Genomic DNA, 26,143 nt, shown 5'->3' with positions numbered 1-26,143 from the left:
TATGGCGTCAAATAATAAAAAGAATAAAAGACTTTAACCAAAGTTATAAAAATGATTACCACATTTTTGAAAAGTATTTTAATTACAAATTTTTATTATATCCGAATGTATCTAATGGAATAGATTTCGAAATAAAATATTGAATTAATATTTATAAGTCTGCCTGATAAATTTATTTTTACTTGTAAGCTTACTAATTATATTTAGTGACTAAGGTATAGAAACTCGCTTCATACCTCTGAATTAGAGTATGAATAAAGTGCTTGCTCAACATAGTAGAGCCGTCAGTCGAGAATGAATATTTTGAATACAGTTTCAAAGATATAATGAATGATTTTATTCGAAGTGCATTGCACTGAAGCGTGTCGTAGCAGCCACGTAAAACAAACAAACTAATGCTTTAACTAGTGCTGGTTACATAACTGTGTGTTTGCTTATGTGTGTGGTAGTGAACGAATTAAAGGTTATCGAGAGGCTACTCACTAAAAACTCGTTAGTGATTTTAAACGGGATAGGGATTTGGGGTTACTTAGGGGCTATGGGTTATTATTATTATTATTAATATTAACGGATAATTAAGCATTAACACATTTGCCACTAGGGGCGCTGTATACGTAGTTACGTATTTACTGACATCTAAAACATGATAAAATTCTGCTAGACATTCGTGTAAGCAATAGATAGTTCATAAATTGCCACTAGGGGCGCTGTGTACGTAGTTACGTATTTACTGACATCTAAAACATGATAAAATTCTGCTAGACATTCGTGTAAGCAATAGATAGTTCATAAATTGCCGCTAGGGGCGCTGTGTACGTAGTTACGTATTTACTGACATCTAAAGCATGGTAAATTTTTGCTATGACGTCATATCCGGTGACGTGGCCAACGACGTCAAATTCGATGACGTGATCAATGACGTCATATCCGGTGACGTGTCATGGCGTCATATCCGGTGACGTGTCATGACGTCATATCCGGTGACGTGTCATGACGTCATATCCGGTGACGTGTCATGACGTCATATCCGGTGACGTGTCATGACGTCATATCCGGTGACGTCACCTATGACGTCATATCCGGTGACGTCAGCTATGACGTCAACGAGGTAATTGACTTGTGACGTCACGACAGATGTTAATGGTAATAGGTAATGATTGTCCATTCAGTTAGGCCTATCGTTCATTCATTTAGGCCTAGCGTTCATTCATTTAGGCCTAGCGTTCATTCAAATAGGCCTAGCAGTGTTCAGCTATTTGGATTTCGTGCCCGGGGTATGGCGCACCCGAGTCCGCGCATAGGAGCTTTTAGCGCCCCCCGACGTTGGAAATGTATTTGGTTGCAGGCAAAGGTCAGACGGCTATTTCGTTGCCTGGAAGCCGTCGAGGTCAGACGGCTCATTCTTTGCCTGGAAGCCGTCGTGGAGGTCGCTTGGAAAAACCTTTGCAGCCCAGCTGATCGTGATCCCGGCTTTTAAGGATGATTCTTGATAGCTCTGCCATTTCGTTGATCGTTTTTGCCGAGAACGCAAGCTGAATTCGACGCTCTTCAACATACTTGTCGGCCATTGCTTCGCCTCGTGGTGCTTTAACAGTCCGTAAGCGTAAACTTTACAATAATCCAAACTCATCTAGCTCCCCTTAAATTATTTATTTTATTTCAAGTATTTAAATTAATTAGGTTGTGTTAAATGTTACTGAATTTTATTTATTTATTAAAAATCAAGTACCATAAATAAAATTTTACAACAAGATCTTGGACAAGAGAGAATTCCTTAATAATTAGTTTAGGGGCTATTATTATAAACTATTAAACGGGGTACGTAATTAATTTAGAGATAACGCGACAGATTTTCGGAAATCAGGTCCCGCCGAGAGAATTTTAAAACACGAGGACCCTAAGCCTAAATTAAGCCGTGTCTTATCAAACTCTACTTATTTTACGGATACTGTATGTGGGAATAGTTTTAAAATAAATGGAAGGTTTTCCTAAAATTAGTTAAGGGGCTATTATTATAATCTATTAAACGGGGTACGTAATTAATTTAGAGATAACGCGACGGATTTTCGGAAATCATGTCCCGCCGAGAGAATTTTAAAACACGAGGACCCTAAGCCTAAATTAAGCCTGTCTTATTAAACTCTAGTTATTTTACGGACACTGTCTGTGGGAATAGTTTTAAAATAAATGGAAGGTTTTCCTAAAATTAGTTAAGGGGCTATTATTATCATCTATTAAACGGGGTACGTAATTAATTTAGAGATAACGCGACGGATTTTCGGAAATCATGTCCCGCCGAGAGAATTTTAAAACACGAGGACCCTAAGCCTAAATTAAGCCTGTCTTATTAAACTCTAGTTATTTTACGGATACTGTCTGTGGGAATAGTTTTAAAATAAATGGAAGGTTTTCCTAAAATTAGTTAAGGGGCTATTATTATCATCTATTAAACGGGGTACGTAATTAATTTAGAGATAACGCGACGGATTTTCGGAAATCATGTCCCGCCGAGAGAATTTTAAAACACGAGGACCCTAAGCCTAAATTAAGCCTGTCTTATTAAACTCTAGTTATTTTACGGATACTGTCTGTGGGAATAGTTTTAAAATAAATGGAAGGTTTTCTTAAAATTAGTTCAGGGGCTATTATTAGTTAATTTAGAGCTCAAGCGACAGATTTTCGAAAATCAAATCCCGCAGAGATAGTTTTAAGACACGTGGACGTTTGCCCTAAGCCTAAGTTCAGCCTTGTCCAATTTCAACTCAAGTTTTTGTTTATGGGTTCTATCTGTGGGAATAGTTTTAAATAAGGGTTTTCCTAAAATTGGCGAAGAAGATATTTTAAATTATTATTCTCTTAAAAGGGGCAAGCAATTTAGTTTAAATAAATTTCAGGTTTTCCTAAAATTAATTTAGGGGATATTTTAAATTAATTTCATTATTAAGCTGCGTAATTTAAAATAAATGAATGGCAAGTTTTTCCGAAATTAGTTTAGGGGATGTTTTAAATTATTTTCATTTTAAGTTACATAATTTAATTTTAAATAAAGGGCCGCTTTTCTTAAAGCTATTTTCTATACAATTTTGGGAATTAGCTAGCGAGAGTATTTATTTAATTCGGGGTGGAATTCACGGTAGACAACTTTCTTTAATTTAGGGTGGCAATTAGTTGGTGTAGTTCGTCTCGGTTTATAAATTTGGTAGCCAGTTTTTTAATTAATGACACGCTTTTCTTAAATTATTTAAATCTACGAGATTACTTTGTTAGTAGGCAATAGTTTAATATGTGTTATTAATAAGTTTTAATTTATAGATGTGGATGACTCTCTTGGATTTTTCTGTCGCTGGTCATTCCGAGACTTATCCTTCCAGATGGCATCCTTTGTTCCGATCGAGGCAAGGCGAAGCTGTTCTGGACTCTCTATCCATCATTCCTGATGACATGCTTCGTTGGATTCACGTTACATGATGTCTTCTGGACTTGCTCTTTCTCTTGGCGCTGACTTAAAGATATGGAGGAAATCATCGAAGCTAGAAGACACAAAATACATCTTTTTTACTTGCAATATTTTCATGTAACCACTTAACTTAATTTTTTGCTTGCAAATTTTATTTGTACTACTTATTATTTTTTTTGCGTTCAAACTTTAACTTACAAAACTCTTTAATATTTTTTTTGTTCGAAATTTTTGTAAACACTTCGGTTTTTTTGTTTTTTATTCAATAAATTTTGCCTTAAACCTCGTTCTTTCTTTTCTTGAGTTTTTTACATACTAGACTTGGTTTCAGTTTTTTTTCCTCTGGACTTAGGGGGATATTTTTGACCCCTTTTTTAAGCTTTTTCCTTAAAAACAAGTAAAAAATACATTAAAAAACAATTTTTCAAACAATTTTTTTACAAAAAAAAAATTTTTTTTGAAAAATTTATTAAAAAATAAAAAAATTATTAAAAAAACAATAAAATAAGCATAAAAAAGGTTAAAAAACTACCCCAAGTGTTTTTCGACTATTTTTGTTCCTTCCCCAATATCGAAACTTTAGATTTAAACTTAAGCTACCACCCCCAAGGTAAGCCTTGCGAGCCCAATTTAAATTTAACAAGTCCCTGGTTAACTCGGGAATTATTAAATTTAAACTAAAGCCCGCTGTGGAGCCCCCAAAACAAGGAAACTTCGTCCTTAGCATGGGATTTCCAATGAAAGTCCACTCGATGATTGAATTCCTCCACTCGATGATTGAATTCCTCCACTCGATGATTGAATTCCTCCACTCGATGATTGAATTCCTCCACTCGATGATTGAATTCCTCCACTCGATGATTGAATTCCTCCACTCGATGATTGAATTCCTCCGCTCGATGATTGAATTCCTCCACTGGAGAGAATGTTTCTGCGCAAGAGAAATTCTTATTAATATTTAGAGAAAATGGAACATGCATAACTTCAAATTAAATTACCTTAATATGAAAATCCACTTGAATATTCTTGCATGATGTAACGTAAAATGTTCGGGCAGAAGACAAATTATTATTATTTGACATAAATAGCACACTCTTAACATTAAACTCAATACCTTAGTACGGGGAAGTAAAATAATACCATAAAAACCTAAGCCTTGATTTAAACCCGCTCAAAATCGTGTTTATTTTTAAAGGACAAAGCGTATAAGCAACCTTCTACCTTAAACATAAATCATAAATTTATTTAGATCCTACATAACTCCCTCAACGAGTTGCCAAACGCTTTTCCCCTAAAAATATTTATAATTAAAACCATAAACTAGATACCTTAATACCGCAAAGGGAATCTCACCCTTGAAATCCTGATTACGCGTTCATTATTCTTAAAAGGGAGGGCTAGGACCAGTTTTCACCTATTCCATATTTCAGCATTTTATTCATGTCCTGGCGAAAAAAATCCCTAAAAAGAGAAGGACACAAGCTCTTTCCTTCTAAGAATAAATATAATAATAAATAATAAACTAAATACCCCAATAATTGCCTACAATGTTACAGGCTGTCGAAATAGTCTTTTTGCTAATGAGATTCCCTTTAAACGGATAAAATCAAAGTGTAGACCTGAATTGAGAATGGAATTGTCCTGTTAATATTGCTAAAATTACTATTAATAAGATTTAATTACTTCACTGAGAGCCTAAAATATCTAAATTGTTTTCCTAGTGAGATTCAGTTTCAACGGATAAAATCAAAGTGTAGACCCGAAATTGTAATGGGTTCATTGATCTGATTAATATAGGGTGTATTTTGTCAAATAATAATAATTCATTCTAGAATCCAACATAAATTTCTCCTTTGGAAACAGATGATAGCTAAAAAAATAAAACCTGTTCAATTCAAACAATCTAATACAAAATTAAAATTATTGTCAAAATAAACTTATAAATTCTTTCCAAGAAGCCATTTGGATACGGCTAACTTGTAACTACATAAATATTACGGTGAAAACAAATGCGCTTGACACCCACAGGGCCAGAAATGAGGAAACTTTCATATAGAACATCTGTCCCCTCCTTCGACTAGAAAATTTATAGGACCTTGTCCACTAGTGTGTGCAAAAACTCCGCGTATCTCTAGTAGAACCATAGTTATGAGCCTTCAAAGTTGGGTGTAATTATGGTAGGATGCGGGGGGCAAATAGGACTATAACATAGTCAAAGGACACCCCCATATCTCTAGTAGAACCATAGTTATGAGCCTTCATAGTTGGGTTTAATTATGGTGGGATGGTGGGGGGGGCAAACAGGACTATAACATAGTCAAAGGACATCCCCATATCTCTAATAGAACCAGAGTTATGAGCCTTCAAAGTTGGTTGTAATTATGGTGGGGCAAATAGGACTATAACATAGTCAAAGGACACCCCCACATCTCTAGTAGAACCAGAGTTATAAACCCCCAAAAGTTGGGTGGAATGCTATTCCTATCGAGGGGGTATGTTTGGTGGGATGGGCGGGGGGGCAAAACGGCCTATAACATAGTCAAAGGACACCCCCATATTTCTAGTAGAACTACAGTTATGAGCCTTCATAGTTGGGTGTAATTACGGTGGGATGGGCGGGGGGGGAGCAAAACGGACTATAACATAGTCAAAGGACACCCCCATATTTCTATTAGAACTACAGTTATGAGCCTTCATAGTTGGGTGTAATTACGGTGGGATTGGGGGGGCAAACAGGACTATAACATAGTCAAAGGACATCCCCATATCTCTAATAGAACCAGAGTTATGAGCCTTCAAAGTCGGGTGTAATTATGGTGGGATGGGGGGGCAAATAGGACAATAAGATACTCAAAGGGCATCATCCCATATCTAGTAGAAACAGAGTTATGAACCACCAAAGTTGGGTAATACTATTCCTATGGAGGGTCTGTTTATGAACATTTTTCTCAATTACTCGATCCCCAAGATTTTAGTATGGTTGGATTGAGGGGGGGGGCAAATAGGACAGTAAGATACTGAAAGGGCATCACCCCATATCTAGTAGAACCAGAGTTATGAACCACCAAAGTTGGGTAATACTATTCCTATGGAGGGTCTGTTTATGAACATTTTTCTCAATTACTCGATCCCCAAGATTTTAGTATGGTTGGATGGGGGGGGGCAAATAGGACAATAAGATACTCAAAGGGCATCATCCCATATCTAGTAGAAACAGAGTTATGAACCACCAAAGTTGGGTAATACTATTCCTATGGAGGGTCTGTTTATGAACATTTTTCTCAATTACTCGATCCCCAAGATTTTAGTATGGTTGGATTGAGGGGGGGGGGCAAATAGGACAGTAAGATACTGAAAGGGCATCACCCCATACCTAGTAGAACCAGAGTTATGAACCACCAAAGTTGGGTAATACTATTCCTATGGAGGGTCTGTTTATGAACATTTTTCTCAATTACTCGATCCCCAAGATTTTAGTATGGTTGGATTGAGGGGGGGGCAAATAGGACAGTAAGATACTGAAAGGGCATCACCCCATATCTAGTAGAACCAGAGTTATGAACCACCAAAGTTGGGTAATACTATTCCTATGGAGGGTCTGTTTATGAACATTTTTCTCAATTACTCGATCCCCAAGATTTTAGTATGGTTGGATTGAGGGGGGGGGCAAATAGGACAGTAAGATACTGAAAGGGCATCACCCCATACCTAGTAGAACCAGAGTTATGAACCACCAAAGTTGGGTAATACTATTCCTATGGAGGGTCTGTTTATGAACATTTTTCTCAATTACTCGATCCCCAAGATTTTAGTATGGTTGGATGGGGGGGGGGCAAATAGGACAGTAAGATACTCAAAGGGCATCATCCCATATCTAGTAGAACCAGAGTTATGAACCACCAAAATTGGGTAATACTATTCCTATGGAGGGTCTGTTTATGAACATTTTTCTCAATTACTCGATCCCCAAGATTTTAGTATGGTTGGATGGGGGGGGGCAAATAGGACAGTAAGATACTCAAAGGGCATCATCCCATATCTAGTAGAACCAGAGTTATGAACCACCAAAGTTGGGTAATACTATTCCTATGGAGGGTCTGTTTATGGACATTTTTCTCAATTACTCGAGCCCCAAGATTTTAGTATGGTTGGATGGGGGGGAGCAAATAGGACAATAAGATAGTCAAAGGGCATCATCCCATATCTAGTAGAAACAGAGTTATGAACCACCAAAGTTGGGTAATACTATTCCTATGGAGGGTCTGTTTATGAACATTTTTCTCAATTACTCGATCCCCAAGATTTTAGTATGGTTGGATTGGAGAGGGGGCAAATAGGACAGTAAGATACTCAAAGGGCATCATCCCATATCTAGTAGAACCAGAGTTATGAACCACCAAAGTTGGGTAATACTATTCCTATGGAGGGTCTGTTTATGAACATTTTTCTCAATTACTCGATCCCCAAGATTTTAGTGTGGTTGGATTGGGGGGGGGCAAATAGGACAATAAGATACTCAAAGGGCATCATCCCATATCTAGTAGAACCAGAGTTATGAACCACCAAAGTTGGGTAATACTATTCCTATGGAGGGTCTGTTATTGGACATTTTTCTCAATTACTCGATCCCCAAGATTTTAGTATGGTTGGATTGGGGGGGGGGCAAATAGGACAGTAAGATACTCAAAGGGCATCATCCCATATCTAGTAGAACCAGAGTTATGAGTCTTCAAAGTTGGGTGTAATTATGGTGGGATGAGGGGGGGGGGGTAAATAGGACTATAACATAGTCAAAGGCCACCCCCATATCTCCAGTAGAACCAGAGTTATGAACCCCTAAAGTTGGGTGGAATGCTATTCCTATGGAGAGGGTATGTTTGTGAACATTCCCTTACCGAAAATACCACCTCTAAAACACGTCTTAGGTTGGGCTGAAGACGTTTTTTAGAGGGTTTTTTTCAGTAAGGGTTTTGCTTAATTACTAGGCCCCTGTTTGCCGTAACCCTGGGTTTCTAATATGGTTGGATGGGGGGCAAATAGGACTATAACATACTCAAAGGACAAAAACGACTTAACTCCTTTGACTAGAAAATTTATAGGACATTGTCCACTAGAGTGTGCAAAAATAGTATCGCGTGTTCATGGTTAAGCTATCAAAACTTTGGGAAAATTTATTGGTCAAACCGGCCTTAGTTTTTAAAAATTGTATGGGACATTTTAAAATGTTATTGGACAATGTGTCCTGTGCTTATCTCCGGCCCTAGACACCCATATTTACACAAATAGATTAGTTAATTGAAAACATTTTAGAGAACTACAGTTACTTAAAAAGCTCACTTCGGCGTTAATACACAACTGTTGTTAAAGGTTTTCTACTCGCTTCAGTTAAGGGCAATATACAGCCAATAACCAAAGCAACAAAAGTGCATTAGTTATTTAGAACTATGGAGTTCCAAATAACTACCATTATGTTTGGTAACCAATATATAAAATCAACTAAGGCTATGTTTTCTTCAAACAGACAATGGTTGTAATTAACAAACCTATTTGGCACGGTTAAGATACATTTTCTATTTGTAACGCTTAATTTCCATTCGGTTGCGATAAAACTTTGGTATTCAATCTAAATTAGCCCTTAAAATATAAATAAAATATTTACCTGGAAAGATCTCTTATACCACTACTGAAAGAGGCAACAGCTTCCTTGAATCCGTGGTGCCAACGTGGTCCCGTAAGCCTTGGTAATAGTAGCACCAGCCAGTGGTGCCAACCAACGTGGTCCCGTAAGCCTTGGTCGTAATTAACAAACGTATTTTGGCACGGTTGACCATAAATTTTCCACTTCCAACGCTTAATTTCCGATCGGTTGCGATAAAACTTTGTTATTTAATCAAAATTAACCCTTAAAATATAAATAAAATCAAAATATTTACCAGCAAAGATCGGACAGAAAATCGCAGCAGCCAGTTCTCACGGAAAACGACCCCAAAAAGAACCCTGAAAGAATACGCTTATTGGCTCCAAACACGGACCGCTAGATGGCGCTGCTGAAGTTAGGCTGCGGCAGACTTCAAAATATGGCGGGAGCGTGCGTTTCAATTTTACTGTTTCTATTTTCTAATATAATTAATAATTTAGTCAATAATGTCTTCTAAACGGCCCAAAACACTTTTCTCCACTTTTAAAAAGTGGTACTGGAGTTTATGGATTCCTGCAGCTGGAAAAACCACCTTATAAACGTGTTTGTCTAATAGGTCGAAACCTGAAATCATAGTAATTAAACTAATTCCTATGAAAGTTAATTCATTTTACAGGGGACCCAGTTTTACGTTGATCTAGATCAAATAAATGTTCTGAAATTAAAAGTGTAACATATTCCAAAATCTTTGTTTGTTTTTGGCCTAATTATTCCTGTTCTTAATTAGAAAATTACTAAAATAAAAAAGTAATGAAGAAAGAAGATGCTATGCCCAATAAAGAGGGTGTCCTGTAAGAATAATCGGGTTGCAATACACGTCAAAATGCTATAAGAAATTCCACCTAAAATGGTTCAATCGCGAGAGATGCGAGTCTTCCCTCCAGTAATGACAATGGACAATAATACTAAGGTTAGTTTCCCCAACATGTGCGCTAGCTCAAACGTTACAGCGAAAGCGTTCCTTGGTTTCTTGAGGTAAAACTAATTAATTATGGGCTAGACAATCTGGTAAAATCTTGTATAATCTAAAAGGCATGTTTTGGACAAGGAGGATGGGGTTGGGTTTTTTATCTTGGAGACTTGGAAAACGGTTATAAGTACTGAATTTACAATTTTGACATTGGAAATTAATTTTTATTAAAAAACTCTATCGACTCTAAAAGCTTGAATAGAGCTATCTTAGTTGTGACGTCAGTGTCTAGGTAAAACGTCACGGGTTTAGCTTTGGCAGTGGGCGGCCATGTTTGGTACCGCTTTGGTTCTATGGGAAAATAGCATGGGTGACGTCACAATAAGCCTTCTGAGATAGCTCTATTCTTTGTAGAATAATAAAACACGTCAAAACAAAAGTCTCATTAAAATTTCAGGTCATTTGGATGCATAGGACAAAGGATCTGTCCAAAAACCTACCTCCTCCCATAGAACTTAATGTTAATTTTGGGTTCCTTCGAACTCCCCGCCGATAGTCAAAAAGTCGCATTTTTTGTCCTATTGAATGGGCAAGCAGCTTGCGTTGTCGAGTGCGTGATCGAGTGGGCTATGACTAAAGTTTTGTAAAGGGTGTATTTTTACTTTTGCACGCCAGATGGCGTTCAAAAGTTATATTTTTATAAACGGAAGACTTAAAGCCCGTCGAGCACGCTCGGGTGTCAATTGAAATATACGGGCCCACGAGAGGGAAACGATGAAAAATTCCCCAGTGGAATACCGGCGGTGGTTTGCTGACGTCATGGTGTAACCAAGAATCTGATACGCATGCGCGAGCTTTATAAAAAAATACCCCTAGAATATGAACTTGATTAACTACGCTCGTGGTATGGTGGTTAGAGCCGTTGCCTTTAGCGCGGCAGAACCATGGGTCGCAGTTCGAATCCACACGAGGAAATATTTTTTTTTTTTTAAGTTTTATTTTAATTAAGGATATTTTGAGACGAAATTCATCTTAAAATAACGAGGAAAAAGTTTTAAAGTTTTAACAAAAGTAAATTTATTATTAATACAGGCCTAAGCGCGCTCTCAGGGAAGGCAGTCAAGGTGTATTTGTTCAGCACGCATAGTGGCTTGGATAACTAGGCTAGTGGTATGGTGGTTAGAGCAGTTGCCTTTTGCGCGGCAGAACCATGGGTCGCAGTTCGATTCCACACGACGAAATTTTTTTTTTTTTTTAAGTTTAATTTTAATTAAGGATGTTTTGAGACGAAATTCGTCTTAAATTAACGACGAAAAAGTTTTAAAGTTTTAACAAAAGTAAATTTATTATTAATACAGGCCTAAGCGCGCTATCTCAGGGAAGGCAGTCAAGGTGTATTTGGGCACCACGCATAGATGTCGCTTTTCAAAACCTCAAATCTCAAAAATCCCCGCGAATTTTTAAAACCAGCAAAACTTTGAGATTGAGGAATTTTAAAAATATAAATAAAATATTGCCACATTTTAAAAATAGGAATAAAATATTGCCACATTTTAAAAATAGGAATAAAATGGAGTCATATTTTAAAAATAGGAATAAAATAGAGTCATATTTTAAAAATAGGAATAAAATAGAGTCATATTTAAAAAAAGGAATAAAATAGAGTCATATTTTAAAAATAGGAATAAAATAGAGTCATATTTTAAAAATAGGAATAAAATAGAGTCATATTTTAAAAATAGGAATAAAATAGAGTCATATTTTAAAAATAGGAATAAAATAGAGTCATATTTTAAAAATAGGAATAAAATAGAGTCATATTTTAAAAATAGGAATAAAATAGAGTCATATTTTAAAAATAGGAATAAAATAGAGCCATATTTAAAAAAAGGAATAAAATAGAGTCATATTTAAAAAAAAGGAATAAAATAGAGTCATATTTAAAAAAAGGAATAAAATAGAGTCATATTTTAAAAATAGGAATAAAATAGAGTCATATTTTAAAAATAGGAATAAAATAGAGTCATATTTTAAAAATAGGAATAAAATAGAGCCATATTTAAAAAAAAGGAATAAAATAGAGTCATATTTTAAAAATAGGAATAAAATAGAGTCATATTTTAAAAATAGGAATAAAATAGAGTCATATTTTAAAAATAGGAATAAAATAGAGTCATATTTTAAAAATAGGAATAAAATAGAGTCATGTTTTAAAAATAGGAATAAAATAGAGTCATATTTTAAAAATAGGAATAAAATAGAGTCCCATTTTAAAAATAGGAATAAAATAGAGTCATATTTTAAAAATAGGAATAAAATAGAGTCATATTTTAAAAATAGGAATAAAATAGAGTCATATTTTAAAAATAGGAATAAAATAGAGTCCCATTTTAAAAATAGGAATAAAATAGAGTCCCATTTTAAAAATAGGAATAAAATAGAGTCCCATTTTAAAAATAGGAATAAAATTGTTCACATTTTAAAAACAGGAATATTATTGTTTTAATGTGGCACTATATTAATACTAGTTTTAAAATGTTTTAAAATGTTTTAAAATAATCTGAATCAGTTTTGTTTGACTTACGTAATAAAAATTAATGTTCTGTTTTAACATTCCTGTTTTTAAAATGAGATAAAAAAAACTTAGGCATTCGGCGAATTAAAAGGTACCGAAAAAATTCTCGGGGGAGCGCGCTCAGGCTGGGCGCGTGGTATAGGTGGTATATCGGTTAGAAATATTGAGTTTTGCTCGGCAGAACCATGGGTCGCAAGTTCGATTCCACACGAGAAAATAATTTTTTTTTTTCACGTTTTATTTTAATTAAAGATGTTTCGGGACGAAATTCATCTTAAGATAATAAGGAAAAAGTTTGAAAATTATAACTTAAGTAAATTATTTGAATGATTGCGCTGTTAAAGAATTCACAACGAGGGCATACTCACTCACTTCTATTACTGTGTTGCACTATTAGAATAATAATAGAAGTAAATAAATTAACGTTAGAATTACGGGTAATCGTTTTAGCATAGTTACGGCTATTCACGTAAATTTTCTATACGCCTTTTAAGTTCGGTACGCTGTGGCTAATATTATGAGTCCATCCCTGGGCCATTTTTTGATAGTAATAATAGTAATTCGACAGTTGCCGTGCAAAAGTATTCTGTGCCCAGCCGGGCACATCTTGTTTCTTATACGGCAATAAAGAAACCTTGAAACCTTGTATTATATTGGCTATTGTTCTTGTCTATACTCTAGAATGAGTCTCTTGAAGTCGACAGCCTAGAGCCATGCTGCGACTCTGACCACTGGTGTAAAGTAAACTTTCCCGTGCTTCTACACTGTAAACCCCAGTTTTAAATGACCTTCGTGAAAGTGTTTAAAAATTGCTGATTTGTTAGTCAAATTTATATTGTTTTATACATTTTTGCCGACCCCTTTTTAAATAATTAAGCAGATATATAATTATATTGTGAGCTAGCATCATTACGTAGTTCAAAGGTCAAATGGGATGACTTCCGGTTTTCTCGCCCACCCTCTCTAGAGTCTCTAGACGAGGCCATAGCCCACCCCACTGACAAGGCAGAAGAAGAGGTACATTAAAGATCCGGATTCCAGCTTGATGCACGCACGATCGCGAGGAAGTTGCTCCGGGAGGCTGGAGCTGGGGATTCAGGGATCGCAAACAAATTACGAACAAAGGCGTCGGCCCTAATTTCATTTTTAAAGTGATAGATATGAAGATAAAGTCGAGTTACTATCGCGTGAAGACGAGGGAGGCAAATCCTTAAGTTTTATGTTTACCAGGAAAGAGAGTGAAGTGCGTGTGATATCGAAATAATTATCTTTATAAAGATTGTGTCATCATTGCAATCGAGTCAAATGTCAAGGCTTAGGATCACAAGGAGTGGAGGATATTTTTGGTAGGATGTAACGAAAAAAAAAAAAAAAACTGTTGCTCCACTGTTGACTGTTGTCTCCCATGTTTTGTGGTCTTCCTTTAGGGTAAAAAATCTACATATTTAATTGTTTTTTAGGTTATTTACTTCATGATTTATGTCTTGTCTAGTGTACTATGTGTTGTTCTCGTTAACATTTGTTGTAAAACACATTGCTTAAAAATATTTTAGGTGTATAGTAATATAGGAGATGGCTGCTGCCAAAAAAGCTAGTTTCGCATCAAAACAACTTAAAGCTGGGCCAGCACCCTTGGCATCTTTCGAAGATCTTCCTTCCGATGAAATGGACAGTCCTAATTCAAGTCGGGATGATCCAGATCAAGATAGTCTCTATTTAATGTCTTCCAATTTGGATGATTTAAATCTCGATAGTACAACACCGGGAACCATGACTTGCTCCCCAATTTCCGCGTTACAAATTGACATTTCGCAAGATTACGATAATGAATCTCAACACACTTTAACCCCTTGTAATCCTGAGGATAAAGAAATTATTCCTAGTGTTATACCAGTTTGCGTGGTGGAACCCGAATCTGCCATGTCTACAGAAACTGTACTAGATCAACCTAAAAGTCCAACCTTAGCGAATCCTGATGAATTGCAAGTAAATATATCAAAAAATGGACGAAAAGGTTCTTGGACTGATATATTTAGATCGAGAAGTCATAGTGGCAGTAGATCCCCGCAACCTTCTCCTCAATCTCCGCGTAAAGCTTTACCAGAATTACCCATTGATGATACCAAATCTGGGGAAGGTAAAAAGAGCAAGAAGAAATCTGGAATTTTAAGTGTTTTTCATTTTCATGGAAAAAAGTCGGATAAACACGCTAAATCACCAGTTAGCCCAGTTCCTCCTTCAATTGATGTTCCTTCAGATACCTTCCCTATGCCTTCGCCTTCAAGTTTCAAACCAGAGACTTCGCTCATTGTAGAATCTAAGAATACAAATGCAAAAATAAAAAAAATAAGTGAAACTATAGTCGTGTCGTCAACGTTAGGCAGCCAAAATGTGGAACCTTTCCCAAATGTTAAAAAAGAGGAAACACTTATCACTGAATCAAGTCCCGTGAATAATAACAAGGGGGACGAATTTGAAGCTTTTACGCATCCGGAGCTTAAGGCGAAGCTGAGTTTGGAGAGGAAATCTAAAAGCTTAGATCACGAACCAATTGTTAGAGAAGGGAATGATGATTTTAAAGGTTCCTCCGAATCGGAACTGGCTCCCGAAGAACCAGTTGAAAAGAAGGATGATGATGAGGAGATAGATTTTGAAGCTGAAACTTTGCTAAACCAAGATTCGGTTGAATACGATGAAAGTTTGATTAGCGAATCTTCTTTGTTGGAAGTTGTTAAAGTTGAAACAAAAAGCCAACCGAGACGACAGAGACTTGAAATAACTACAGTTCCAATTGATAGACCACGTAGTACAACCCCAATCAGTGTAGCTCCCTTTGAAGCGTTCATTCAGTCGGCCCAACAAACTCAAACGGTGGATCCCAGTGTTGAAAAACTGAAAGTTCTCCTTCCCGGTGAACAATTTTGCGCTCGTCTCAAAAGTCCCAAGAAGAATTTGCAACAAAAAAGCTGGCAAGATTTTTGTCAATCTGGCCTACACAGCCCCCGAATAGCCAAGAGACCCTCGAATGAGGTCTTTGATAATGAGCTAAGCCCTCCTCCTGGTTCCACTTTTAACAACGAATTTGGGAATTCAAATATAGAGGATAATTTTGGCCAAAAATGGGAAACTTTTGACTTTGGTAAAAAAGGATCTTCAAACAATATTTCAGACGCGATTGTTAACTCTGATCAAAGTTCTTCTAAAACGGCAACGGCGGATTGCGATAATTCTAGTCAAGCTTTTAGTTTTAAAAAAGAGAATCTAAAACTCTCCTTTAGTTCGAGTTTATCGTCAGACTCAAATAATGTTAGTCAGGAAAATGACTCTTTTGATGTTCAAATTAACACTCAACAAGATAATTGGTAGCGATCATTCTAAACTCACCTTATTCTAAATTGATAACTATTTTAACATATCGAAGGTCCAATCAATATCTTTCATTTTATTGATATAATTCGCCTTAATTTTAGGTCTGATTTAATTTTATTAAAAGTACTTAGTTTTATTAAAGGGAGGGTGAAGTGGAAAATCAAGTGATTTTTTATCGATTCTTCTACTAATTATAAGACCAGTCTGCACAGTGAAACATTCAGGAAATACTTCCGAATGATTTTAAAATTCAAATTAGTTTCCGATTTTAAGGATAATTTTAAACAAGGACCTCCGACCAATCGCGTAACGCCCTGCCTTTTTTGTTAACAAAATTCTCGTGGCACGTTCCGCGTTGAATGAAATTTATCACGAGATTTGATAAAATTAGGCGCGCGACGTGACAATCGTGGCGCGAGACATGGAGCGTGCCACGAGAATTTTGTTAACATAAAGGCAGGGCGTTGCGCGATTGGTCGGCAGTCCTTGTTTAAAATTATCCTTAAAATCTGAACCTAATTTGAATTTTAAAATCATTCGGAGACTGTATTTCCTGAATGTTTCACTATGCGGACTGGTCTTATAATTAGTAGAAGAATCGATAAAAAATCACTTGATTTTCTACTTCACCCTCCCTTTAAATAATGTAAAGAACAACTTCAGCGTAAGATAAACTTCGTACCATTCCTGGAGTAATTTTTTTTTTCTTTCTTATTTTTAAATGGTTGTGATATACGGTACCAAATGTGAAACTTTGACAAACTAGTGTTGCTATTATATCTTATTTTTGGTACAAACCGCTTTTCCACCCTTGAAATAAGAGTCTCGTGAGAATTTAAGTAATTCTACCTGATTAGAGTTACCACACGATACCGAGAATTAAAACTGAATTAAGATTTAATTCTTTTAATTTTCACCTTACAGTTACATAATAAAGAAATTTTCACCAGGCTTGTTGTTTTATTCACGTGGTTCAATAAATTGGTGGTACAAATAGTATTTACAATTAAACATTTCGGTGCAAAAATGTCAAAAAAGTTATATAAAGTTGCGAAGAAATGTCTTCCACTTTGTGAAACTCCTGTTTTGGTTGGTTATACTCAATGGTTCTAAAAGGTTGTTTACTTTCCCCCTTTTCAAGATGGATGATAAAACATTTGTAACTATTGAAGATTTCCATAATAATATCGTTGAAAGTACGATGATGATATAAAGTTGTGTCTCTAGTGTTTTGATCGACTCTTAATCATTAATTATCACGATACACTTCCATTATTTAGCCGTTAGTGATGCGCTAAACTTTAGCGAAATTTCAAATTTGTTAAATACTGCACCCAAAAAAAAATCTCGTACCTTCGTAAAGATGTTAATTATTTTGATGTTTTTAGTTAGAAACTTAGCCAAAGATTCTTTTAAAATAAACGCGAGTCATATCATCTTAATGTACAAAGTAAAAACCTCAATCTCTAAAAGTTAAAGATAAAACTTGTCGCAAAATTTTTAGCAATATGTATAGTGATTTCTTAAAATTCTAGTCTCAATTTAATTAATTATTAAATGTTATAAATATTACTACAGCCCTATGAATAATGGAACTGCAACAATCTTTAATTGTATTGTAACATTTTTCGCTTTATCCGCGATTTTCACAAGGATCTTCTTAAAACTATGAAAATCTTCAATTCGACAAATTTAAGGTTTTTGTTTTTGAAGTTTTTGCGCTGCGTATTTTAATGTCTGAGAAATCTGGTAGATTTTAGTTTTGATATTGTAAAAAAAACTTTATAAATTAACAGCTAAATACCAATATTGTCTTGTTTGTATTTACCATTTAAATGACATTGTATGCAAATTTGTCGGGTAATACACTATTTATATGGAAAAATGGGAACTAATATGTAATAGTTGTTTTATAATCTTAATTTTCTAAAAAAATACGAAACAGAATGGTTTGTGCTTATTTTTAAAGTGCTTAGATTTTAAGTAACTAATTTTTGATTTGCGTGAGACGTTACTGAAACAGTTGTTAACTCCTGGTTTATTTTTGACGTTTCTTAAAGGAAAAGTTTAGGTAACATAACGTTATACCTTAAAGGGAGCCACCGGAGGGTATGCTAGCCAGTCTGCCTATTCGTTTCAAATTTCGACGCTGCACTTTTGTGGCGCTGAATCTGCACGTCCAACTTTGTTTCAGTTTTCTGTGGGAGAAGCCTGGTTCTAGGTGGCCATGGGGGGATACTTTCTATTCACTCCCCTCGTAGCTAGAAGAGGGCTCGGAAATCCGCGGGAGGGAAATGCAAACCCTCCGATGGCTCCCTTTAAAAGAACAGCCTTTTTCTAAATATAAAAGGAAAAATATATGTACAAAAGATAAATGATCTCTTATTAAAAAATAATTAGCATTTAATTAGTCTTAAAATCGAGGACTACCAGTACCACGCCATCCGCCATTGGTTTAGTGGCGTCTGCTAAATTGAACCTCTCTCAGCCTCTGAAAATTCAACCAATACAGTAAGAGTAAGTGGTTCGCTTTAGCAGACGCCACTAAAATAATGGCGGATGGCGCAGTAGTCCTTGATTATTTTTAAGTCTAATTAAATGCTAATTATATTGTAATAAGAGATCATTTATCTTTTGTACATATATTTTTCCTTTATATTTAGAAAAATGCCGTTCTTTTAAGGTATAATGTTATGTTACCCGAACTTTTCCTTTAAGTCTAGTTAATTACTTCTTTAACCATTTTCAAGATACAGTTAATCATTTAAAACCCGGAAATACTGTATAACTGGAAACTGAAAATGATTTAAATTCAAAACTTAATCTAATAATAGTTGGATTTATAATGTAAACGTTCAAGTATATCAATTTTGCAAACACTTAATTTTGTTTCGCTGTGACGTAATACTCTATATGTGGTTGGATTTTTTTTTTTTTTAACATCTGGAGCAAATGCGGCTTTAAAATAGTAAAGAGAGTAAGTCTATGTTGTATCTATGGTAAAAAAAGCCCATGAATATTTTTTGAAATGAATCGCTACAATTTTGTTAAAAGAACTTCAAATTTTTATTCGGACCTTCAGCTGTAAATAATTAAAGCAAAAAATTAATAATTGAGAGATATGGATCGAACAAAAAGGCAGATTGAAATAAATTAGCGGAGAAAGCTAGTGGTTGAATGCTTTTACATGTAAATTTGTAAAATTTTGAGAGAAATCCCTCATCTATTTTGCGAAGGAAATGATAATGTATGATTATGAAAAAGAGTTTTTAAATTTTAAAAGGTAATAAATTGAACGCTCTTGTTAAAAAAAAACGATAAAAATTGTCATGATTGAGAAAAAATATTGTACTTCTGTTAAAAAGTTGATTTCTTAATTGATTTGTAACATTTGGTTTTTATTGATGACCCCCAAATTTCATAAGCCAAAATTAAAGGGAGGGTGAAGTAGAAAATCAAGTGATTTTTTATCGATTCTTCTACTAATTATAAGACCAGTCTGCATAGTGAAACATTCAGGAAATACCAGCTCCGAATGATTTTAAAATTCAAATTAGGTTCAGATTTTAAGGATAATTTTAAATAAGGACTGCCGACCAATCGCGTAACGCCCTGCCTTTTTATTAACAAAATTCTCGTGGCACGCTCCGTGTCGAATGAAATTTAGCGCGAGATTTGATAAAATTTGCGCGCGACGTGATAATCGTGGCGCGAGACATGGAGCGTGCCACGAGAATTTTGTTAACAAAAAGGCACTGCCTTACGCCATTGGTCGGAAGACCTTCTTTAAAATTATCCTTCAAATCTGAACCTAATTTGAATTTTAAAATTATTCGGAAGCATTTCCTGAATGTTTCACTATGCAGACTGGTCTTATAATTAGTAGAAGAATCGATAAAAAATCACTTGATTTTCTACTTCACCCTCCCTTTAAATGGTTATAAATTTCAACTTTTAATGTAAAAATTTTTAAGGAAATTTTTTGTCATTCTGAAATTTATATAAATTTTGTTTATTGGGCGCCCCAAGTTATTAGTGTTTGTATAAAAAAAAATATTATAGGCGTTTTATTGCCAAATTTAAAACGACCACCAAGAAATTAGTATTGCTAATTACTTATTAATTATCTTATTTTATAATATAAAAGTGTATATATATATAAGTAATAACTCCGATAAAAATTATTGGTCTAGAAAAAAATAGGCTATTAGTGAGGTAGATGATCTCAAAACCAATTCATTTTGTCTCCTAGACCTGATTTAATAAGTATTATTAGTTAGAATTAAGCTTTAATTTAGATAAGTATTTCTTATGTAACTTTGTTTTGTTGAAAAAAATATTAAGTATTGTATAACGTACTAAGACATATTTTTAGTGTTCCTTCCAGATTGTGCCATTTTTGCCTAATTAAAAAAAAAATTAAGAGCTTAAAATGCTATTTCAAAAAAAAAAATATTCGAATGTTTTAATACAAAAAAATAACATCTTGGTAAAAATGGAACATTTTCCTTGTATTGTAATATTTATTAAATACTTTAAAACGCTTTAATTAGGTACACTTATTGTCATTAAGTTTAAATAGTTCCGAAAGGAATGGTCATTGACCTTTATGAGGTCACTGACTTTGCACCACGTGATTGCACCCAAAGGTCATCAAAAAGGTAAGGCGCTCGAAATGACATAGAATGGCTATGCATAGAAGTATGCCTGAAATACAATTAATTTCTTGTGCCTAAAATGCATTTATTTAATTTCTAGGCATAATTAATTTCTCATCAAATAAAAACTAAAGAATCCATGAACCATCGTTAGAAACCAAGGTCGTTCTCCTGCCGTCTTTAAAGCCCGGTGCGTTCGATGTTATGTACCAAAATCCAGCGATTTCTCCGATCCATCATTTTTGACCATTGTCAAGACTTGATGCATTGCACTGAACGACACTACCCCTATAGACAGCTTCCCGCCTGACTTCCGTAGCCTTTCAGCCTTGTTTTTGCTGCCTTCACTTTCTCGCACGCCGACTAATCCCATTCAAAGTCGAAAATGGCTCAAACATTGAAGAAAATTTGCGTAAGTTTTTTAACTTGCGTAGTTAACTAACGGAAAAGTTTCCTTATTGTGAATTGATTACGATATTTTGATATATCTTTTCCTCTACTGTGGTAAAGGAAACATATTATGAGGAATATATTATTTCAGAAAAATGTTAATAGTCTAGGGCCTATTTTATTATAAATGACCTAGGCTTGCCAAAAGGTCATGCAAGGGTCTGCCTCCCGCCTCCTCTAGTCATCTAGCGCTAGATTGAGATTAAATATTATGAGCCGAAACTAATTTTATCATAATTTATGCTTAGTTTTCACATTTTAATCACATCTGAAGGAATTATCTGATTATTCCTAGGTTTTGGGAGCAAAGAGCACCAAAAAACTTCCACTGAAGAACTTGAGCTTTATTAGGCATGGTAGTAGCAATGTTAGAACTGTAACTTTGATTCCTGGCGATGGTATTGGACCTGAAATTTCATCTGCAGTGCAGAAAATCTTTGAGGCGGCTAGTGTAAGTGTATTTTTTTGAGAAATTAATGCAATATGGTCAGTGATAATAAATGTATCTTGTATTAGGTACCAATTCAATGGGAGGCTGTGGATGTTACCCCTGTAAAGGGTCCAGATGGGAAATTTGGCATACCTCAAAAAGCTATTGATTCTATGAATAAGAACAAAATTGGTTTAAAAGGACCCTTGGCAACACCTATTGGAAAAGGACATAGATCTCTTAATTTAACTATTAGGCAGTAAGTACCTTTAATCTAGAACTTGACCCCCTTATGACTTATAATGGTCAATGTTTTGAAAAATGGGAGTTCAAGCTGTCATTTCATCCCCCACCTTACTTAATTTTCAGATCAGGGTTCATACAAACCTGGAAAACCGGGAAAACCTGGAAAAATCAGGGAAATAAATAGTTGACAAAAAACTCAGGGAAATTTAGAATTTTTAGTAAAATTCAGGGAAATTAGGGAAATTTGCGTCAAACAGGGGCCGAGTAATTAAGCAAAATGTTTGTGAACATCCCCTCCATAGGATTAACGTTACACTAAACTTTGGAGGCTCATAACTGTGGTTATATTAGAGATACGGGGATGTCCTTTGAGTATGTTATAGTCCTCTTTATCCGCCATCTAACCATATTAAAAACTTAGGGCTACGACAAACAGGGGCCGAGTAATTAAGCAAAATGTTCGTGAACATTCCCTCCATAGGATTAACATTACACTAAACTTTGGAGGCTCGTAACTCTGGTTCTACTAGAGATAGGGGGATGCCCTTTTAGTATGTTATAGTCCTCTTTATCCCCCATCTAACCATACTAAAATCTTAGGGCTACGACAAACAGGGGCCGAGTAATTAAGCAAAACGTTCAATAACATACCCTCCATAGGATTAACATTACACTACACTTTGGAGGCTCATAACTCTGGTTATATTAGAGATACAGGGATGTCCTTTGATTATTTAATAGTCCAATTTGCCCCCCCCCCCCTCCTTCGTTAACATTTGCTCCATAGGATACTCCACATACAGGGAAAAACCTGGAAAATTCAGGAAAATTTGTTTTCCAAAAGTTGTATGAACCCTGTCAGATAATTATATCTAATTAATTCAATTGCTTTTTGTAGAGTTTTTAGTCTTTATGCAAACGTACGACCCTGCAGATCTATCGAGGGTTTTGAAACAGTTTACAAAGATGTAGATGTGGTAACTATTCGTGAAAATACTGAAGGAGAATACAGTGGCATTGAGCATGAAGTAATTAATGCATTATTAATTAATATTAATATTAATATCACTTGATCTAATTTTAATACATTTAAAAAAGATTGTTCCTGGTGTTGTCCAAAGTATCAAGTTGATTACTGAAAAGGCTTCTATGAAAATTGCCGAGTACGCTTTTGGATATGCCAAAGCTTTGGGTCGAAGCAAGATCACGGCTGTACACAAAGCTAACATTATGAGAATGTCTGATGGCCTCTTTTTGCAATGTTGTCGAGATGTAGCTGAAAAACATCCGGAAATTAAATACAATGAAATGTATTTAGATACAGTATGCCTTAACGTAAGATTTAATATTTGAATTTAATGTTTAAAGGGAGGGTGAAGTAGAAAATCAAGTGATTTTTTTTATCGATTTTTCTACTAATTGTAAGACCAGTCTGCATAGTGAAACATTCAGGAAATACCAGCTCCGAATGATTTTAAAATTCAAACTAGGTTCAGATTTTAAGGATAATTTTAAACAAGGACCTCCGACCAATCGCGTAACGCCCTGCCTTTTTATTAACAAAATTCTCGCAGCACGTTCCATGTCGAATGAAATTTATCGCGAGATTTGATAAAATTCGCGCGCGACGTGACAATCGTGGCGCGAGACATGAAACGTGCCACGAGAATTTTGTTAATAAAAAGGTAAGGCGTTACGCGATTGGTCGGCAGTCCTTGTTTAAAATTATCCTTAAAATCTGAACCTAATTTGAATTTTAAAATCATTCGGAGCTGGTATTTCCTGAATGTTTCACTATGCAGAATGGCCTTGTAATTAGTAGAAGAATCAATAAAAAAATCACTTGATTTTCTACTTCACCCTCCCTTTAAGGGGTTGTGGGAACTAATTAAATTCTTATTCTATCAATAGATGGTTCAAGATCCTTCAAAGTTTGATGTCCTAGTCATGCCAAATCTCTACGGTGACATCTTGAGTGATTTGTGCGCTGGTTTGATTGGAGGTTTGGGTGTCACCCCTAGTGGAAATATTGGAAAAGACGGAGCCATTTTTGAATCTGTGCACGGAACCGCTCCAGATATTGCTGGTCAAGATAAAGCCAACCCAACTGCCCTTCTTCTTAGCTCTGTTATGATGCTAAGGTATATGGAATTGAATGAATACGCTGATAGAATAGAGAAGGCTTGCTTCGAAACTATCAAGGAAAAGAAGGTAATTGTTTAAACAGGGTTCATACAAACCTGGAAAACGGAAAAATCAGGGAAATAAATAGTTGACAAAAACCTCAGGGAAATTTATAATTTTTAGTAAAATTCAGGGAAATCAGGGAAATTTGAGTCACACAGGGGCCGAGTAATTAAGCAAAATGTCCGTAAACATACCCTCCATAGGATTAACATTACACTAAATTTTGGAGGCTCATAACTCTGGTTATATTAGAGATAGGGGGATGTCCTTTGAGTCTGTTATAGTCCTCTTTATCCCCCATCTAACCATACTAAAAACGTATGACTACGACAAACAGGGGCCGAGTAATTAAGCAAAATGTTCATAAACATACCCCCCTCCATAGGATTAACATTACACTATACTTTGGAGTCTCATAACTCTGGTTCTACTAGAGATACGGGGATGTCCTTTGAGTATGTTATAGTCCTCTTTATCCCCCATCTAACCATACTAAAAACGTATGACTACGACAAACAGGGGCCGAGTAATTAAGCAAAATGTCCGTAAACATACCCTCCATAGGATTAACATTACACTAAATTTTGGAGGCTCATAACTCTGGTTATGTTAGAGATATGGAGATGTCCTTTGAGTATATTATAGTCCTCTTTATCCCCCTCTTTCGATAACATTTGCTCCGTAGGATACTGAGTCCATATACGGGAAAAACCTGGAAAATTCAGGGAAGTATATGGGGAAAAACCTCCCATATTTCTCAGGGAAATTTGTTTTCCAAAAGTTGTATGAACCGTGTTAAAGACGTTTAAACAAATAGGAAATTTAATTAATTTGGTTAATTACCCCTTTTTTTTAATAGAAATTAACAGCCGATTTGGGTGGTCAAGGCACTTGCTCAGAATTCACCGCTGAAATCTGTTCTAAGGTGTCTTAAATTAAATTAAAAAGAATTGTTAGATAAAATGAAAAAAAAAAAAAAACAAAAGAGAATATAAAACGTATAATTGTTGCCAACTCTTTAAGAGGAAGTTATAACTAAATGTTTTAGAGCTTTTAGCAGCCACTATAGTATATTTGAAGAGATTGGGGTTTAAAAAAACCCAATTAACCAACCTATTAAATTATCAACATCCATTGACACACGCTACACACTCTTTCTCTCTCTCTCTATTTCTCTCTCAAAAAATAGTTTAATTCAATTAAATTAAAGGAAAAATAATCTTAATCTTCATTCATAGAAAAGTGCTCTTGAAAGAAATATCGCTCTATTTTCCTGCTCATCATTGTTCTAATTAGTTTTTTTTTTTGGAAAATTTGTTTTATTAGAATTAATATATGGATGGTGTGAAAAATTATTTATTAGGCAGCAGATTTCAGAAAATTTCATATTATACTCAGATATTGACGTTTTTAGATTTATTTATTAAAACTGAGAATCTATAGATTGAAATTAAAACCAGTGTTTTCAGGGAGTTTAATTAAAATGACCCCGTTTCGTTGTATCTCGATTTAGTTGTACTGACATTTTTCTTTAGGTTTCATTCATAAGGATAATCAGGGTTCATACAAACCTGGAAAACTCACAGTTGACAAAAAAACTCAGGTAAATTTGTGAGGTTTGAGTAAGTTTGCTCTGTGGGGGTTGCTTCAACTTTAAAGGGGCTCACCGGCGCTGTTTGGGGGGAGACCGCTCTTAGTTCAGGGGGAAAACACCCAGCTCTTTGGTCATAAGGAATGGCGCCACCGTCGCGGTGGGCGGGTAAGCAATATGCTAACAACCAACAGTTTAACCCCCCCCCCCTTCACCCCAACAGCTCCGGCCAGCCCCTTTTAAAATTTAAAACTACTCCTGTTATTACTCCATAAATGGGGAAAAAACATGGAAAACTTAGGGAAAAAACGTGGGGAAATCGGTTTTCTAAAAGTTGTATGAACCCTGATAAAGGTTTGGGACGTTCTTTCAACAGTGTTGCCATATTATTTTTTGGGACAGAAGGTTCATGCCTATTTAGTATTTCCTTAGTTACATTTTGACAAGTAACTGCATTCTCAATATCTTGGAAAGCGTATGTAATGTTGAAACTTGTTTCATTCGGTATTTTTATTCATCACAGGTGTGAAGAAATCCTTTTAATTAGAAAAATTAATTTTTTTTAAAAAATA

The 26,143-nt window shown here is 35.2% G+C and overlaps 3 protein-coding genes and 1 long non-coding RNA gene across 6 annotated transcripts; 3 read left to right on the top strand and 1 right to left on the bottom strand.

Annotated features, from left to right (window-relative positions):
- The first annotated feature begins 1,327 nt into the window (after positions 1-1,327).
- LOC149610399 (uncharacterized) lies at positions 1,328-3,744 on the top strand. Its single transcript, XR_016376823.1, has 2 exons — positions 1,328-1,597; positions 3,313-3,744. It is a non-coding gene; the product is annotated as an uncharacterized LOC149610399 (long non-coding RNA).
- Positions 1,677-10,335, bottom strand: LOC149610398 (uncharacterized). Of its 2 annotated transcripts, XR_016376822.1 has the most exons (5): positions 9,777-10,335; positions 9,391-9,746; positions 9,117-9,307; positions 4,456-5,327; positions 1,677-4,388 (listed from the first exon to the last, which is right to left on the bottom strand). XR_016376822.1 is itself a non-coding variant. In XM_089859659.1 (4 exons), the coding sequence occupies exons 3-4, from the start codon at positions 4,557-4,559 to the stop codon at positions 4,178-4,180; spliced, it is 315 nt and encodes a 104-aa protein (XP_089715785.1). In that variant the 5' UTR covers positions 4,560-5,327; positions 9,117-9,307; positions 9,391-10,332; the 3' UTR covers positions 1,677-4,177. The 2 variants fall into 2 exon arrangements, 1 of the variants encoding a protein (XP_089715785.1); XM_089859659.1 differs by having other exon boundaries at positions 9,391-10,332.
- Positions 10,336-13,253: 2,918 nt separating this feature from the next.
- Positions 13,254-20,558, top strand: LOC149610397 (uncharacterized). 2 transcript variants are annotated; one of them, XM_089858961.1, is made up of 2 exons: positions 13,254-13,986; positions 14,194-20,558. In XM_089858961.1, the coding sequence occupies exon 2, from the start codon at positions 14,213-14,215 to the stop codon at positions 16,004-16,006; it is 1,794 nt and encodes a 597-aa protein (XP_089715087.1). In that variant the 5' UTR covers positions 13,254-13,986; positions 14,194-14,212; the 3' UTR covers positions 16,007-20,558. The 2 variants fall into 2 exon arrangements, with proteins under 2 accessions (XP_089715087.1, XP_089715086.1); XM_089858960.1 differs by having other exon boundaries at positions 13,254-14,068.
- A 303-nt stretch (positions 20,559-20,861) lies between these two features.
- Positions 20,862-25,488, top strand: Idh3a (isocitrate dehydrogenase [NAD] subunit alpha, mitochondrial). Its single transcript, XM_089858969.1, has 7 exons — positions 20,862-21,079; positions 21,413-21,568; positions 21,634-21,806; positions 22,692-22,821; positions 22,892-23,128; positions 23,705-24,004; positions 24,840-25,488. The coding sequence occupies exons 1-7, from the start codon at positions 21,053-21,055 to the stop codon at positions 24,912-24,914; spliced, it is 1,098 nt and encodes a 365-aa protein (XP_089715095.1). The 5' UTR covers positions 20,862-21,052; the 3' UTR covers positions 24,915-25,488.
- The last annotated feature ends 655 nt before the right edge of the window (positions 25,489-26,143 follow it).

This window comes from Phalangium opilio, unplaced genomic scaffold, assembly GCF_054372755.1.
Source record: "Phalangium opilio isolate 3A_F unplaced genomic scaffold, DU_Popi_V2 ptg000329l_1, whole genome shotgun sequence".
NCBI lineage: Eukaryota > Metazoa > Arthropoda > Arachnida > Opiliones > Phalangiidae > Phalangium > Phalangium opilio.
The sequence above is the reverse complement of the archived record's forward strand: the minus strand, read 5'-3'. Positions and strand labels throughout refer to the sequence as shown.

What these genes read in the sequence shown, in the direction of transcription:
- LOC149610397 (XM_089858961.1), top strand. Translation starts at nt 14,213, where the DNA reads ATGGCTGCTGCCAAAAAAGCTAGTTTCGCATCAAAACAACTTAAAGCT.
- LOC149610398 (XM_089859659.1), bottom strand. Translation starts at nt 4,559, where the DNA reads ATGTTAAGAGTGTGCTATTTATGTCAAATAATAATAATTTGTCTTCTG. An exon ending in AAGTGGATTTTCATATTAAG is followed by an intron (nt 4,389 to 4,455) that starts GTAATTTAATTT and finishes TCTCTTGCGCAG; the next exon opens with AAACATTCTCTCCAGTGGAG.
- Idh3a (XM_089858969.1), top strand. Translation starts at nt 21,053, where the DNA reads ATGGCTCAAACATTGAAGAAAATTTGC. An exon ending in AAATCTTTGAGGCGGCTAGT is followed by an intron (nt 21,569 to 21,633) that starts GTAAGTGTATTT and finishes ATCTTGTATTAG; the next exon opens with GTACCAATTCAATGGGAGGC. An exon ending in CTTAATTTAACTATTAGGCA is followed by an intron (nt 21,807 to 22,691) that starts GTAAGTACCTTT and finishes TGCTTTTTGTAG; the next exon opens with AGTTTTTAGTCTTTATGCAA.